The sequence below is a fragment of the Sphaeramia orbicularis genome, chromosome 9 (genome assembly GCF_902148855.1).
Source record: "Sphaeramia orbicularis chromosome 9, fSphaOr1.1, whole genome shotgun sequence".
NCBI lineage: Eukaryota > Metazoa > Chordata > Actinopteri > Kurtiformes > Apogonidae > Sphaeramia > Sphaeramia orbicularis.
This window is the reverse complement of record NC_043965.1, coordinates 11,879,901-11,897,871: the sequence shown is the minus strand read 5'-3', so window position 1 is coordinate 11,897,871 and position 17,971 is coordinate 11,879,901. Positions and strand designations below refer to the sequence as shown.

Sequence of the window (17,971 nt, the reverse complement as noted above, 5' to 3'; positions counted from 1 at the left end):
TTAAATCTCTTGCTGTGTCTAATGCTGGCTTTCCAGACTCTTTTTTTTTTTGTTTTGTTTTGTTTTTTTTATTCAATAAATACTGGTCTTTCACATTCTTTTGTTTTCCAAATCCTTTAATTTTGCTCTTTTTACATCTATGTGTTTCTTTGGCTTAGGATGTGTTTTTTTCACCTCGTCTCGCCTCTTTTTTTTGTTCCTTTCTCATCTTTTTCCAATCTTCCCGTCCTTTCCTCTGCAGCCCAAAGTCTCATTTCACACTGTTACTCTTTCATCCTCTTCTCATCTCTCCCTCACACCATCTCTTCATCCCATTTTTTTTCTCCACAGTGCCCAGATCATGGCCTGGTCTGGCCTTTTAATGTCTCCCTCAGCTTCTCTCCCCCCCTCTCTCTGCTTAACCATTTCTATTCTCTCTCTCTCTCTCTCTCTCTCTCTCAGACCATAGCTAATGCCATCAAATGTTTGCATCAGCTCTCAGCCACAGATCCAAGAGCTCTGTGCCCCATGAAATGACGTAAACAAGCCCCAGTATGGAACACCTGTATATATCACCATGAAAATATATCTGCACCGCCACCTGAATTTAGAAACAGGCCTAAAACACAACATAGTGTAGAGAACAGTTCAAGCACACAATACACACACGGAAGTTTCTGAGTATTGAAACTACACTTTAAATAATAGATTCTGATCCAAAGAACAGCTTGTTTTGGTGAAATGGCAACTGTGTGCGCCTCTGGGCTATGAACAGCAGAAAGAGAACACTGGGATCTTTCCGTTTCATAAAACTGTCACTTCACCCATCACATTCTGATTTTGCTTTTTACCTCTGCAAAGGTAGTTAGTTTTTTTTTTTTTTACTGCTTTTTGTCTGTTTTAGTCAAAAACAACCAGGTGGATTTTCATGAAACTTGGTGGAAGAGTTAAGCTTAGGTTTGTTGAGTTAGATTTAAGAAGTTGACCTGTGAAGGGCTTTAACCCATAAAGACCCAAATATTCACCAGTGACCAAAAACATCTACTGATCTAAACTGTTTAATATCTGTTGATCCACTAATCCTATCAATACATGTAAATAATTGGTGTAAAATGCAGTTTTTCGTCTTTTCGTGGTCATCAGATATGACCCGTTTGGACGTTCAGAGGCTCCGTAGTTACCGTGGAAACACCATCATCTTCTACAGCACTGATTCACCAGTAAAGCCCATGGAGTTGGATATATGACAGTGTATGGACACCCTGGGTTTATGTTCAGAAGGGGTGTAACTGTACAGAAAACTTTCAGTTTAGCACATTTTCACTACAGGGGTCTTTACAGTCCAGTCAGTACAGGGGTGAGAGCTAATAAGCTATGCTTCTTCTCACACTTTGTCGAAAATGACTCTTTTTGCTTCCTTGAATTTTTATTTCTATATTATGTTCTGCAAAGAAGTCAATTAGTAGCAATCAGAAGGCTTGTACCATTTCAATATTTGAAATAAATCAATAAAAAAATATATATATGTGTGTTTTTGGTAACTACTGAAAATTGAAAGTAAAATTTAACACGCTTCGAACGTCTGACCTGGCTTCTGTGCCTCTGTTATATTCTCTGTTAACCCCCCCGCCCCCTTATCAACACCCCAGCCTCAGGATAAAGTGTCTTTGTTTTCTTTTTTTGCAGGAGCACTGAGAATTCACCAGTGCCACCAGTGGCAGAACGTATATAGGAGAAACCCTGCACATGCATTCTGCTTGCGGCCACCCTGCTCATACTGTGTGCGTTCTGCTTCAAGGTTCATGTGGAAACTTAAAGCTCTGTATGACTTTCATCACCAATTTTTCATCAAATCTGCAAAACCCAAGTCATATCCTAAGTATGACAAATCCGTAAGCCTTTCCATGATTCCTCACCTGAATCTCTTACCTCACGGTGAACAATTTCAAAAAACAGTCCATTTGTTTACAGAGCCGGTAGATCAGTCAGGCATTTTCGGAAATTTGTCGCAACGTGCGGAGCTACATGCAGCTGCATTATGGCCGCAGCAGCAACAAACGCAGAAACGGCTTCATTGCCTCTTGTTACTGGTATGGTGTTTCCACGTTCACTACGGAGCCTCTGAACGTCCAAATGGGTCATATCTGATGACCATGAAAAGACAAAAAACTGTATTTTACACCAATTATTTACATGAATTGATAGGATTAGTGGATCAGAAGTTATTAAACATTTTAGATCTGTGGATGCTTTTGGTCACTGGTGAATATTTGGGTCGTTTTGGGTTAAATTCCGCTTTTTAGAGAGCGAAGCGAAGTTTTGTCCCTTCTGCAGGTGATTGTGAAAAAATGCCTCCAAGGTCTTGAACTCTGCATCTGCCAACTCAAGATAACACTGAAATGAACATCAAAAACAAACAAAAAAAAACACTTGTATTTGACAGAAAAAAGCCTTCAAATATAGAAACACATTTCAAATGCGCTCAACGTCCTGCTCATGTTTTGATGCTCTGTGGCACTAATGATAACCTGAGGGGCAAACCTTGTGCTTTCTGAGTCGAGTAGTTTGGGACACTGTGCACTTTGGATGCCTTTTACACTTTCTGCTCTTTTTCCAGTGCTTATTTTTCCCCCTAGGTGAGAACATGAAAGAAATTACCAACAGCCAAATTCAGGTCATCGGCCTGTGTGTCCTCTGACTTTAGATGTGATTCCAGCTTGTGTCAGACACATTCACTCACTTCCTGTGGGTTATTTCACTTTGTTGTTTCTTAACTAATGAATAACAGCCTCAAAATAAGTAAAAATAAATAAATAAATAAATAAAAAAAGAAAGAAAGCCAGGTTTAAGCCACCTCACCACTCCTATTTATCTTTAAGCCGATTCAATCGATACAACTCCAGGCACAAAGCTAAGTTTTAAAAAGCTCAAAGGTAACTTTCTTTAATCCTTTATAGGCTAAGCTGACAAGACAGATAGCAAACCAGACTACTGTGCGATGAAACCAGAAGGAAAAAAATAAATAAATCATTCACTGGATGTAACCGGGAAGCAGAATAAATAAAACATTTATTTTCTATTTGCTTACTTTGACAACAAAGTCAAAACAATGTATTTCCAAAAGTTTTAAGGAGACAAGCTGAGCAAAGATAATGCAGATATGAAAAGCAAAGTTTGTTTGACTGCATCCGTGCAGATCTGCATTTCTGCCACACAGTCCTCCTTCTAAACACACTGCACTGTGTGTTATTACTTACAATGGAAACTGTGTACTCAGATTTTTAAGTCTTAATGTGGAAAACAGTTTTGAGGGAAAATCCTTTTAGTGTGTGTCTGTAATCTCATACAGTGTGTACAGTCTACATATTACTTTGGTTGTTTTTAACCCATAAAGACCCAGTGTGACTTTTGTTGCAGTTCCTACATTAATTTTTATCTATATTGAACTATTTTCATGCAATTTATCACCATTTATTGTAATATTGTCCTCTTTAATTTGTGGTTTTCCAGCAAAAATCAGGAATTTTTCTATATTTAATTCACTGATCATGTAGATGTTCATTAAAGCTCAAATTAAAGTTGACGCTTATTATATCAGAAAAAGAGAAAACTGAAGAAAAAGTGGGTTTTTCAGTAAATACATCATTAACTGAACATAAACAAAATGCATTTTTCCCTCTAACTTTAAGTGATTTATCATCATTTATTATATTATCCTCTGACTTTTCCATTTTTTCCAGTGAAAATAATCTATTTTCCTGTCTTTATTTGATTGATCATGTATATGTTCATAAAAGCTCAAAGTCAAAGGTTATTATATCAAAACAGAAAAAAAACTGAAGAAAAGGTGACTTCTTCTGGAAAATATAGCATTAACAGAACATAAATCCAGTGTCTCCATCCACTGTTATTGATCCAACTTCATGGGTTTTACCGGTGAATCAATGTTGTAGAAGATGAGTGTTTCCATTTTAACTACGAAGCCTCTGAATGTCCAAATGGGTCATATCTGATGACCATGAAAAGATGAAAAACTGGATTTTATGCCAATTATTTACATGTATTGATAGAATTAGTGGATCAACAGGTATAAAACAGTTTAGATCAGTAGATGCTTTTGGTTAACGGTTGATGTTCGGGTCTTTATGGGTTAATACTTATCCCCAAGTATTTATATACCAATTTGTGAAGCACTTAAAGAAGATCACTATAATCATATCAAGTAATAACTCAAAGATAAACATGTTTACTTCACACAGTTCATTGATGTTCTATCCAACAGCTATCCATTTTCTCATACAGTCACAGATTTTTCAACATTCTCAATGTCTTTTCCCCAGTGGGGAATCAGTCAAATAATCAGATACTGTCTTTTTCTTTCTTCTATGTGATCACAACAACACACTGACAATTTTGTGCGTTTCTCAACAAAAGACTAATGAAAAACAATCCCTTTATAATTTATGTCTGAATTCACACAGAACAGAAAGAGGCTCAGAGAAATGTTTTAATTGATAAATGCCTAAAACACAGAGATAAACTTCTGAGATTTTATTCATCAACTCTCCTTGGTTCTTATGATGAAATCTGACATGAAACGTTTCCTAAAAAAATCTTCTCTACCTTCAGAGAACTCCTGAAGTGATGAGGATAAGGGATTTTTTAAAGAGGTTCCTTATGCATGAGGAAAATGACAGGTGAAAAAAGGGGTTCGGAAATGTGCCCCAAACCCTGAATAACAGTAGTTGAATGAAATGCTATTAATGCAGGGTTAATTTATGGTCAACTACTCACTGCCATGGAGATAGATGAAAGCTGAGCCATTTTTATGTGTTGATATGAAATGAATGATGAACTAAAAATGAGTAGCATGATAAATACAAGACTTATCTGTACGTGAATGGCAAGTAGGACTGTGTTTTTAAATATTTCATAGACTAGTGTTAAAATATGCCGTATGATGATAACAGCCTGACCAAAAAAATATAAATATAAAAATAGTTAGTGTTAGTCTTAAGTTTTGATTAAGGAACACATTTGGTTTGGGTTTCAATAAGCTTCAATAAAGCACTGAACCTAGACCTGACCAAGTGAACCTACCCTAAACCATAACACTGCCCCCGCAGGTTTGTACTGTAGGCACTAGGCATAATGGGTAATCACTTCATCCAACTCTCATCTCACTTTGGAACAGGGTCAATCTGGACTCATCAGACCACATGACTGAGACCACATTTTACATTGAAACACAGTCCAATCTTTATTTCCTCTATCAAACTGGCTGTTGTTTAAGAAATTAGAAGCTACTGCATCAATTTAAGGGTAAATGAACTTGTCGGAGGTGAAATATAATCACTGCAGTTATCATCCAAAGGATGGATCTGAACTATTTGCCGAGTTAAATCCAGGTGGCAACTTTTTTTTGGCCACATAGTCTACAATAGACATTTGTCACATAAAATAGTATTTACAAGTAAGATTATTTACTGTCCATTTTCTCATTTTCTACAAACTTTTATTAACCCTTTAGGCACCGGAGCATTTTCCTAAAAATATTAAATTTTGATATTGTGATTTCAAAAAGCTGTATCTTTGAAGTGGTTTGAGATGAAGCCATTCTGTAAATGAGAAAAATACTGGATATGATCCAAAGTTTATGATGGGAAAAAATTTACTCATCTAATTTTCATATTGTGACATCACAGGGTGGCGGCCATATTGGATTACCTTTGAACATATTTACATGGAAGCTGTCTTTGTGCTTTTGGTTATTTTCTCACCTTATCCTTAAAATAAATGACCTTAAACATTAGTAAAAAAAAATAAAATAAAAAAAAAAAAATTTTAAAAAAAGTAAAATGCAGTAAGTTTTAGTAGCTTTTTATCCAAGCAGCAGAGTGGTCAAATCTGTCCATGTCTATCCAAACTAAAATTCAATAAACTTTATTTACTTACTAAACCTGCTCGGGACCAGGCCTTTAAACTGGATTTTCTTCTCCACTTTGAATAGAAACATACCCTGAAATGGTGTTAGGATTGAAGGGGCACATATCTGCCATCTATTGGTTGGAGGTGGTAACAATATTTGGCAACTACCTGGAGCTATGTCTGTTTCATTCAGTTATGTTACTTGATGCAATAGCGCTTAAAGTGCTACGAGTAGGGATGTGAACAATCAATCGACTATCAATTAATTGTCGATAAGAATTTGCTCGGGGTTTACAATAAATCAATCATTAAGGAATATGACATGCTTTTTTTCATGGAGTATATAAACTATATTTAGCTTTGATTTTTTTAGACCCTGTTGAAAGAGAAATTATGGTCCACAGGAAAATCACTGCTTATCAATTGATCGTTAATTGATCGACAAGGTCAACCAACCAATGATTAATGATTTAATCGATAATTTGCATCCGTAGTTAAAAGGTCTTAAAAATCAGTCAATCACATCTTTTAAGACAATGTATCGTATCTAACGAGGTCAACTAAATTTTCTAAAAAGGCTCCCAAAGGTTTCTAAGTCACACTAATGCATTCAATGATGTGATTAGATATATTTACAAAATACAAAAATCCCACATTGAAACGATTAGAAATTAAAATCACAGACTTGATCAGCAGGATTAGAATCAATGACTACCACAAACTGCATTTTTGTCCCCAGTTGTCAATACCAATATTATAACACAGAAAGAAATTTCATCCCAACAAATCTGATTTAGCATCAGTGGGGTTTGTGCTCGGCTCCGGCCCAACACACTGCTGGGGGTGGGGGGTTGTATCAGAAACAAAACTAACCTAATTTGGACTCAACATGAACATAGATATGGATATGCACAAGCACAAAAATGCATAGATATTCCATCTCTGTCAAACGTGTGCATGTCGTCATGCCTACATACACATGGTTTAAGGAAAAGCCTTGGTGGTCCTTCATCTCCCAAGGACAGGAGTACGACGACAGACAGGCTAATTGATTTCTGTGTGCATGTAAAGTGAATGTCGCGCTCCACTAACACAATGCTCTTGCATTCTCTTTTTTACCCTCTTTTTTTCTTAAACCTGCGTGCAGTTTCAGGTTTGAAATCAATTTGGCTGAGATGAAAGTTTTCAATTTCATTAGCTTGATCAAATGGAGCGCTGTTAACAGGCGGCGGTAATAGAAAATCATTTAGGCTGAGCAGCTCACACACTCTCAGAGGACTGGTTAAGAGCTGCTTAGAAAGACAGAGATAAAGACAAGAGAGGTGGAGGAGAGTGAGCAAAAGGAGGCCGAGAAAGAAAAAAAACACAGTGACAGGTGACGAGAGAAAGCCAGAAAGAACGAGATGAAGCGTTAAAAAAAGATGCGTGAGAGAAAACAGATTCAGAAAAGAAGAAAACAAACACATGACAAGAAGAGAAATATTGCATTTTGGAGACACGCTGTGAAAGACGGAGAGAAAAGATCTAAGAAGTGACGGCAGCAAAGTGATGCAGAAAGAAAAGTACAAAGAAAAAGTTTAAAACAACAACATGAAACAAAGAGAAAGGGAGATGAAGAATGATTAACGATTTAGGTAAAAGAAGAAGTCACATTGGAGAAAGTAAGAAGGAGAAACAACAACAGGAAAAAAAACATCAGACAGGGAAATTTGTCTCTTCTTCTTGTGCGTCTGCTAAGCATCGGCCCATTAAACCCCTGTTATTGCTCCTCAGTTGTTTGTCAGAGAAAAATAATGTTGTGATGAAAGAACATAAATAAACTATTAGCCATCAAAAGACTGAGCTCGGCAGCCGACCGCAAGCTAAATATTACCACTTTGTTGATGAAAAACAAAGAGCAAATCGGTTATAGATTAATAAAGGAGGGGGAAGCAGAGAAGAAATCTGAAAAAGAAAAAAAAAATAGATATATATGCAGAAAATCACAAGTGAGAGGAATGGAAGCATGGAAGGCCTGCACTGAAACCACACCCTAATGGGACTGGAAATGCATCATAATGTTAAAATATAAATTAAATAGAAAAAGTTGTGTTGAATTTATATTGAAACCTTAACACATAAAGAACCAGTGTTACTTTTGTGGCAGTTTCTCCATTTTTAACCACTCTCAAGTCCTCAGTATTTTGCATTTTCAAGTGAAAATCTGGAATTTTTTTATATTTAATTCACTGATTATATAGATGTTCATTAAAGCTCAGATTAAAGTTGAGGATTCCTTCTAGCCCGTTGAAATTCATGTGTTACAGCTGGATTAAAAGAGTAAAATGATGAGGGTTGCATTAATTACAAACATCAAAAATAACATAGCTTCATATAATAGTAGAGTTAATGCTTGGAATTCAGTTAAATTCTAAACTTACGGCTTAGTACTAAAACAGTGTTCCTTTCAAGCAGTGTTTAAGTTAGCACCTTTTAGAGAAACTGCTAGAAAATGCCCTTTATTTCACAAAACTGATTTAATTGGTTTAACCCATGAAGACCAAACAAATTTCTCTCTAGAGTTAACCTTTCTTAAGTGATTCATCACCATTTATTGTTTATTATCTTTCTATTTTATGTTTTTTTCAGTGAAAATCATGTATTTTCTTAAATTTAATTCACCGATCATGTACATACAAAGCTCAGAGTAAATTCAACTGTAACTAAATTAGAAAGAGAGAAAACTGAAGAAAAAGATTTTTTTTAGTCAAATCTATCATCAACATAAACCACGTGTCTCCATCCACTGTCATTGATCCAACTCCATGGGTTTTACTGGTGAATCAATGTTGTAGAAGATGACAGTGTTTCCATGGTAACTACAGAGCCTCCGAACTTCCAAATGGGTCATATCTGATGACCATGAAAAGATGACAAACTGTATTTTACACCAATTATTTACATGTACGGATAGGATTAGGGAGTCTATATTTAATTCACTGATCATGTAGACGTTCATTAAAGCTCCATTTAAAGTTCAGAGTTGTTATATCAGAAACAGAGAAAACTGAAGAAAAAGTGGCTTTTTAAGTAAATATATCATTAACTGAACATAAACCAAATGCATTTTTCCTTCTATTTAACCTCTTTTTAAGTGATTTATCACCATTTCTTATAATATTATCCTCTGATATTGCCTTTTTTCCAGTGAAAATAATCTATTTCCCTATCTTTAATTGCCTGATCAGGTAGATGTTTATAAAAGCTCAGGGTAAAGTCAAAGGTTAATGTATCAAAACAGAAAAAAAATTAAGAAAAGGTAACTTTTTCAGTAAAATATAGCATTAACTGAACATAAACCCAGTGTGTCCATCCACTGTCATTGATCCAACTCCATGGGTTTTACTGGGGAATCAGTGTTTTAGAAGATGACGGTGTTTCCACGGTAACTACGGAGCCTCTAAACATCCAAATGGGTCATTATCTAATGACCATGAAAAGATGACAAACTGTATTTTACACCAATTATTTACATGTATTGACAGGATTAATGGATCAACAAGTATTAAACATTTTAGATCAGTAGATGGTTTTGGTCGACGGTGAACGTTTGGGTCTTTATGGGTTAAATAAAGCCAGCAGTCTCACAGTCTGGTTATACAGACACACACACAGCCTACACAGCACATCATGGGAAGGAATGCTTCTAGGACCCAAAAGAGTCTGTTCAAGGTGCTCTTTGGAAAAATGGATACATAAAGTAAATGACAAACGGGAAGAAAACTCCAAGGCACTGTCTTTAAGTATTACAAGCATCTTTGAGTACTTAAAAAGCACTATATAAAACCAATGTATTGTTATTATTATCATCATTAAAATACCTTTATTCTCATGGCATGTTTATATATAGACGTATATACAAGAACCATGCGTTGAAGTGTTTTTTTCAGGTCTATACATGACCATGCCATGAGACTAAAGGTATTTTAATGCATGAACGGAGTGCCTTGGAGAGGCTAAGATGCTCTTGTGTTACTACTCAGCTGTCCTCCAGTAACTGTGGAGAATGCAAGAAGTGTAAAAGAGAATATGATAAAACATATATGTCAAAGAAGTTGTAAGGACAAACTAGTCTTTCAGTGAAGTGGAGGTTATAGAAACATACCACACCCCATCATCATGGTTACAATTACAAAACACAGGTGCAGTTTAAAATAACATGTGTCCGTAGTCGCTTTTCCATCGAACATCTGCACAAAACTTTACCGATATTTACTAAATGTTGAAAAAACAGAAGTGTGTAATGTCGGTTTTTCCATTAAATCACAAATGTGATGATTTATTTATTATCACGAGATGACACGAGAAGTCATTCCATAAACATGGCAACAAACGTAAACAGGGTGTTGATTTACAGATATATTCATTATTATTATTATATATTACCCCTCTATCTCGTACTAAATTAAAAAATTATTGGGTTTCCTGATGTGTCCACACATACCACACCATGTTTCTTCTTCTTCTTCACTTGTTGTAACATCCGTCAACATCCGGTTTCTTAATTCACCTGACTCTAGTTGTGAAAAAAGGTCTTTCCATTGCAGTTTTGCATGATACACCATTTACGCTACACCTGAAAAACCACCAAAAACTTTTAATCGAAAAAATGAGACTTTTGGCGAAACTGTCATTTTCCATTAGGTAAATTTTTATGCCCAAGTTATATTTGCACAATTTGAAGGTCAATGGAAAAGCGACTAGTAGCCATAGTTTCCTGATGCTTGTCTTGTCATTTATGCACCACAATATGACGAAACAAAAACGAGCAACTGTAGTTCGTGTTTACTAGTGGCTCAAATGACCAATGAACAGACTGAAAATATCCATTCACTGATCAGAAATAGTATGAAAATCTAGGTTCTGGATTAATATTAAAGATAGGACCCTCACTTTTACAAAATACTACAATAATCTAATAAACTCCCAACAGTTGGGTGTTTTCTGAGCATTGTTACTTATTCACAATAGTGCAAGTGTATCACAGATTGTGCTTCTGTGATTGCTATGTTGCATCTGTCGTATGCACGGAAAAGAAAAATGTGTTTGAGTACATGAGTAAGTGCATGTGTCGGTAAATATGTCCAAGTCCTGCAGAAAACACTATCCTTCTAGCGGAGATTTACTGATACGCAGACAGAGAAAAGGCACACAGAATGAGTATGGCTCTCATGGGAGGATTCCTCCTTCTCTGTGTTCAGTCATACAATCTCAGGAACTTCCTCCTCTGTGCCACGAGAAGAGTTCGTGGCCTTATGACGAGATTCGGCTCTTATCATTCACAGTGGTCACACTCGAGTGCGAACAGAGAACTGGACAACAGCTATCAATAGAAGAAAAAGGAAGGAGTTATGAATCATATCTTTAAACTCCCTCAGTGGATTATTTTTACAAGTAATTTAACTCAATAAGCACTTTATAAATGAGCCAATTTTAACAAAGAGACTCAAAAATCCACCTTCAACCAAAACCATCTACTGATCTAAAACCTTTAATACATGTTGATCCACTAATTCTATCAATACATGTAAATAATTGGTGTAAAATACATGGACGTGTCATCAGATATGATACATTTGTACGTTCAGAGGCTCTGTAGTTACCGTGGAAACACAGTCATCTTCTACAACACTGATTCACCAGTAAAACCCATGGAGTTGGATCAATGACAGTGGATGGACACAATGGGTTTATGTTCTGTTAGTGGTATATTTTACCAAAAAAGTCACCTTTGCTTCAGTTTTTTTCTGTTTCTGATATAATATCTGTTAATTTTAATCTGAGCTTTAATGAACAGCTACATCAGGGGTGTCAAACTAATTTTAGCTCAGGGGCCACGTTCAGCTCAATATAATCTCAAGTGGGCCGGACCAGCGAAATAATTAAAATTTAAAAAGTAGAATTACATTATGGAAATGTTTACATCTACCAACTATCTTTTTAAAAATGTTAATAACAAGTACAACCTGAAACCTCTTTAAAAAATAAGGGCAATTTTAACAGTATTATGTGTCTGTTTATCATTTACACATGTACATTACCATCTACAGATCACAGTGGATCTACAAATACACAAAACATTCAGTAACACGCAGAATATTGGTAACAATGCACTTATTTTACTGAAGAGATTTCAGGTTGTTCATGTTTGTTCAGGTTATTTACATATTTTGTGAAAGCATAGTTTATAAACGTCAACATCTTCATGTAATTTCACTTTTTTTTTCACAGAAACAAAGAAAACTGCGGAGTTGTCATTATTTATAGGTAATTATGATAGTATTTTACTGGTCTGATCCACGTTAGATCATATTGGTCTGTTTATCCTTGCCTGTTAATATCTTCAGTGTCATTTTTGCATTTCACAAATTCATGCCATATGTTTGACACCTGTTATCTACATGATCAGTGCGACTGGGCAACTGTGCCTCAGTTGGTTGAGCGTCCAATGACCAAATAGTCGGCAGTTCAAATCCTGGCTCCGACTGCCTACATGTTGAGGTGTCCTTGGGCAAGACACTGAACCCTAAATTTCTCCCAGTTCGGTCTGGCAGCACCTTGGTGTGTGAATAGGTGAATGTGAGGCCTCGTAAGGCACTTTGGGCACCATGAAGGTGTATTAAATACGCTATATAAGTTCAGTCTGTTTACCAATTTTAACATATCAGTGAATTAAATATAGGAAAATACATCATTTTCACTTAAAAATGCAAAATACAGAGCATAACATTAGAGTAAATGGTGATAAATCAGTTGAGAAAGGTTAAAAATAAAGGAAAAAAATCATTTACAAACTGCCACAAAAGTAACACCAGGTCTTTATGGGTTAAACACAGTTTACAAAGATCTGATCTCAACACATTATGAATACAACCCATTGTGCTTTTCATTTTCATGCTGGAAAAATGACAACATATAGTATGTTCAGGGAATGACTGTTGGCATTAAAAGAATCATCTGATTCAGAGGCCTGGCACTGAACACGTTTGGCCCGCTGAAATGAGGGAATATACTTGGATCTGAGAAAAAGGTGAAGAAACTGCAGAGGCTGTGGTGAGAGCGCTCCAAAATAAAACAACACAATAATACAATAGATTCGTTGAGGAAAGGGTGACTTGTCAAAACTGGCATGTGTAATTAGTAGGAACTTTCTAAACTCACTCAACGCTTTGTAGCACAGAAAAGGAGGTTGAATTCTTGTATAAGTGTTACGCATACAGCATGTAATTAGTCCGCAGTGCAGCTTTTCACCTGCCATTAAATTCATTCACGCTTGTACACCTGCCTATTTCACCCACGGAGGTCGCCACAGAGTTGTTGTTCGTGGTTTAGTTTATTGGTCCACGTTCAGATGCACCTGTTCAGCATCGTTTCTCTTCCGCTATTCATCTCTCGCAGTCCACAGGCGCAATAACCAGAACATGCCAGATACATAAAAACTGAAAAATTAAACAAAAAAAGAAGCTCTAGTTTGGGAAAAAAAAAAAAATCAATTTTCTCCGGTCTGTGGAATCTGTGACCTTCTCTCTGCTCCAGGCTCTCACCGTCACCATGACAAAAAAAAAAAAAAAAAGGGGGATGTGAGTGTGTGTTTATGTGCGATAGAAATGCAGGAAGAGAAAGGTTCAGACTGAAGGGATACGACTCTCCCAGCTGATTAAGAATCCTGGCTGTTTATTATTTTTCTGAGGATGAGGCTCTTCTGCTTGTGGGTGTGTTTAAGTGTCGGAGTGAGTCAGTGAGGGAGTGAATGAAACCAACAATGAGACACACACACATGCGGGCGACAACATTTAGAATGGGCGGAGTGAGAGACTACCAGTGTGTATGTGTGTGTGTGTGTGTAGTGATTTTACATCAGTAATTATTAATGCTCTGTATTGCATGAGTAATGATGCAGAGAGCTGACATTCTGCTACAGGTTAAACGCTGCGGTCCGAGCACACAGGCTTGAACACTATTTAAATACTGAATTTTCTGCTGAGTTTCACGCCTCTTGAAAGTTTGATAAATAAAAACGGAATGGAACCAGCATCTTGAAAGGTATTTTTTTGGATACACTTTAAGGCTACACCCCCATAGGAAGCCTTCAAGTCCCAAATAATAAACAATCCTGAAGAAAACAGACTTTGTCATTTCAGATTTACACCTGAAAATGACATTTCGATGCAATTGGCTCAGAAGGCAGCAGCAATAAATTAAAAAAACACTATATATGTATGAGATCCAATAAATACATATATAATATGTATGGATCAAGTATAAAAAACTATGATTATTATATTATTGTATCTTTCCGATGAATGCCTCTTATATGCACTTGTTCCCATACAGTCACAAAACAAATTTATCAGCACTCTCTTGTGGTCAACACGGACATCAGTTGTAATATATATCAGAAATGAGCAAAAATCAGAAGCCATTACAGCTAAATATTTACAAAATATCCCTTAAAAGCCAGACTTTATGAATCTCCTGTAATGATATGATAAAAATATCGTATTTGTATGAACATGTGCAAGGAATTCCCTGCCTGCCCACCCACAACAGACCGCCTGCTTAGCAAGAGAAAAAGAAAAAAAGGAAAAGAAAAGGAGCATGACCTCCCTCGGTAACTCCTAAGTGTCTGAACCTCAAAAGCGGAGTGAGCGTGCAGCTCTAAACCGCCGTCTCTCTACGGATGGCGCTCGGCTTTTGAACAAACCGACAATGACAACCTGTAGACTGAGTGATGAAACACCGGAGTGATGAAATTACAATGAAACTGATGTTACACACAAATGCATTTAAGGAAAACGGAGGCTATGACACAGGTAGAGAGATACAACGGGAGGTTTAAATAGTCAATAGATCATCTTTTTGGTTAGATTTACAAAGTGGTTTGTTTACAGGATATTAAATAGGCCTATTACAGATGGCACCTATATGGTTACACACACCTGATTCACCTGTGCATATATATATATATATATATATATATATATATATATATATATATATGTGTGTAGTTAGAAAGAAAGCCAAGTGTAAATGAAACTGTCAATGCTTACACTCAGAGACAGACTCTGGGAAAGGTCAGCTGCTGTTTTAACAGCCTTAGGTGGCTGTTATACCATTAGAGCCAGAGATCCTACTACGCAATATTAACTGTTTAACTACAGCCAAGTGGGAATAGATGGATTTATTTATAGGGTGTAAAAGAAAGGACTGTAGAGAAGAGAAGAGAAGAGAAGAGAAGAGAAGAGAAGAGAAGAGAAGAGAAGAGAAGAGAAGAGAAGAGAAGAGAAGAGAAGGAGTGACGGGGATAAGCGGGACCTTTTGCTTCATTTCACCGTTTAGTTACTCAGACGTTTTTTTGCGGTCACAGCTGTTTTTCCACCGTGTCGCCTCTGCTCGCCGTCCCCGCTTTCTGCTCCGTCCCGTCAGCCTGTGCGCCGTGGACAGTGCGTCCGCCGCCGCACCGCACCGCTCCGGAGCGCACATGAGCGGCCGTCTGTGGGCTTTACTGCTCAGTGAGCCACGAGTGAGAGGAGCCCATTAGAGAAACACACACATCCACAGAGGAGCGCACACACACGGACAGGCGGGCAAATGTGCGGAAACAGGAGGATGCAAAGGCGCAGTCTGAGGGCTGTGCGTAACCAAAAGTCTCTCTGCGGCTGCTTCATCTGTTTTTATTCTTCTATTATTTCTTGTGGTCTGGTCGGTGATGTTGCCCGACCTGATTTCAGAAGGCTCGGACATTGTTCCGCGCTTTTACGCAAAAAGAATAGGCGCATTTAAGTTGGAAACCCATACTCTGCGCGACATATAAACCCATTTAAAGCTCTTGGACAGACTTCAGTCTGTGCTCCTTAAAGCGCAATAATGTTAGAAAGATCCTGAACTCGATTTTCTGTCGCCTTTCAAAGAAGTGCATTTTTATATTTTAATTTTTTTGGACACGATTTCACTTCAATGACTGTAAAATGTGACTTAACTCAAAGAGGTGCACGGTGGGCTACTAATCGCTGCTTTGTGTCATTGCTGTCTTCCATGGTTATATTTGATCTGTGTTTGCTTTTCAATACAATGCTTTACTGGGCACCTTTTACCGGACATGCTGCCGTTTCGGAATCGGTTTCCGGGCGCACATCAAGAAGTCATCAACCCTAAGTCTGTTATTTTCTGTCTTAGTCACACACAAAAAAGTCTGGGTATATAATATAATAAATACTGGAACGATGGTGCGTTCAGGTGCCGTGGTTCGCGTATGTTTGATGGCACCGGTTAGTGCGCATCTGTCTATCGGGTATTATTCCACACGCACCCATGAACATATGAGGGACTGACAGTTCCCTGGCCAAAAAAAATGACAAACCAAAACTACAAATAGAGAAAATTAGATGCCTCGCTTTTCGAATCCTACCAGTTTTACCAGTTAATGCTACTTCACCGTCTCCACTTTGACATTTTAGTGCGTGTTGGGTTTGTTTGTCAGGATGGAAAAGTGAGGAAGATGAGTTTAGAGTTGGCCATCGACACCTAACACACTGACCTGCACATCCATTTAATCTGATTTCCAACAAAACGCGTCACATACCAGCAATTCTAACAACAAATCCTCTGATGCCACGGTAATCCAGCACACACAACACACTCTAAAAGCTTTATGAGAGTGGGTGTGACATTCCCCAACCAAAACTACAGCATTTCTTGAACTGGCAACAAGTTTTTGGCTGTGTTTCCGTGTCCTACCTTGCATCCAAAGCAGCAGCAGAAGCAGCATCAGCCCCATCCTCCAGAGGCGACATCCCACCGGCGCGCCTTCCTTTCCCCAGACCGGCTCCATCCCTCCTGAAAGGGGGTTAAAAAAAAAATACACAAACCTCCGCGAATGTTCTCAAAATGCCTTTTTTCCCCTTCTTTTTTTTAGTATCTCACTCCTTTTTTTTTTTGTCTCCTCCGGGCAGATCACTACCGCATCGGTGCCATCAATAATCTCATTTTGACCCAAGTGCGTTCCCGCTGTGCTTGACCTAAGACACGCGCAGATCAGGTTTGGACTCAACTATAAATCCGTCTCGAGTCAGTAATAAAAAAAAAATAAAGAAAACCCCGATGGGCAGTTCCGGTGCACTTCTTTTTTTTAATCCTACTTTCCACTCCAAAAAATGAAAAAGTCCGCGGTGTCTCCCCTCAGAGCCAGAACCGAGGAATGAACCCGGTTTTCCCCCCTTCTCTCTCTCTTCTCTCTCTCTCCCTGTCGCTCTCTCTTCCACCGGCGCGCGCTTCTCCGCTTTATTTATCCAAACGGGACCATCAGTGTCTTGCACTTTTTTTTTTCCTTTCTTCCAAAGTTTAAAAACACACCAGCGGAAGGGAAGTGGGAAAAAACTCCTACCACGAAACTAAAAAAAAAAAAAAAGAAAGAAAAAAAAAAGTCCACTTTAGAGTAAAGGTGTGGAATTCTAAAGAAAAACCAAGGAAAATCCTCCAAAGTCTTGTCAGTTTCAGGCTGGTAAATGAAATAAAATCCAAATTGCGCGCACCCGGCTTCAGCTCGGTCCGCTCTCCTTTTCCCTTCCTCCTTCTGTCTAATCCTCTCCGACTGTCCTCTTGCTGTCTGTGGAAATGTGTCTGCGTGTGCGCGTCTGGGCTCAACTTGAGAGGCTGTGCACATTAGTCGGCGGGATGGGGATGGGGATGGAGATGGAGATGGAGGGGGGGGACGAGAGGAGAGGAGAGAGGACAGGAGAGGAGGAGGTCTGACGCTTCCACCAGCCGGCAGAGGAGGAAGAGGAGGAGGAGGAGGAGGAGGAAGAGGATGGGTGTGAGGGGCTGTGTGGCTGAGGAGCTCTGAGGGGGGGATAAGGGCGGGATTTCGGGATTTGAGTGGCAGTTAAGTAGCCAATAGTCGGTGCAGGAATTTATTTGGTTGTTTCACCCTTTTTTTGAGCAAATTTAATCTAAACCCTTTCATGCATAGTGGACAGTTACTCTACAGCTTTACTCTTGTATATTCATGGGTTTTGTTGTTTTAGTT

At 37.9% G+C, this 17,971-nt stretch overlaps 1 protein-coding gene and 1 long non-coding RNA gene across 2 annotated transcripts in view; both read right to left on the bottom strand.

Annotated features, from left to right (window-relative positions):
• Positions 1 to 17,320, bottom strand: part of LOC115425603 (transmembrane protein 132C-like) — a 519,800-nt gene extending 502,480 nt beyond the window's left edge. The window contains exon 1 of the mRNA XM_030143237.1: positions 16,684 to 17,320. Coding sequence (XP_029999097.1) covers positions 16,684 to 16,777 — 94 coding nt within the window. The 5' untranslated portion in view covers positions 16,778 to 17,320. The remainder of the gene's footprint in view (positions 1 to 16,683) is intronic.
• LOC115426076 (uncharacterized) lies at positions 1,563 to 5,197 on the bottom strand. Its single transcript, XR_003936307.1, has 3 exons — positions 5,080 to 5,197; positions 4,509 to 4,519; positions 1,563 to 1,573 (listed from the first exon to the last, which is right to left on the bottom strand). It is a non-coding gene; the product is annotated as an uncharacterized LOC115426076 (long non-coding RNA).
• Positions 17,321 to 17,971: the final 651 nt, after the last annotated feature.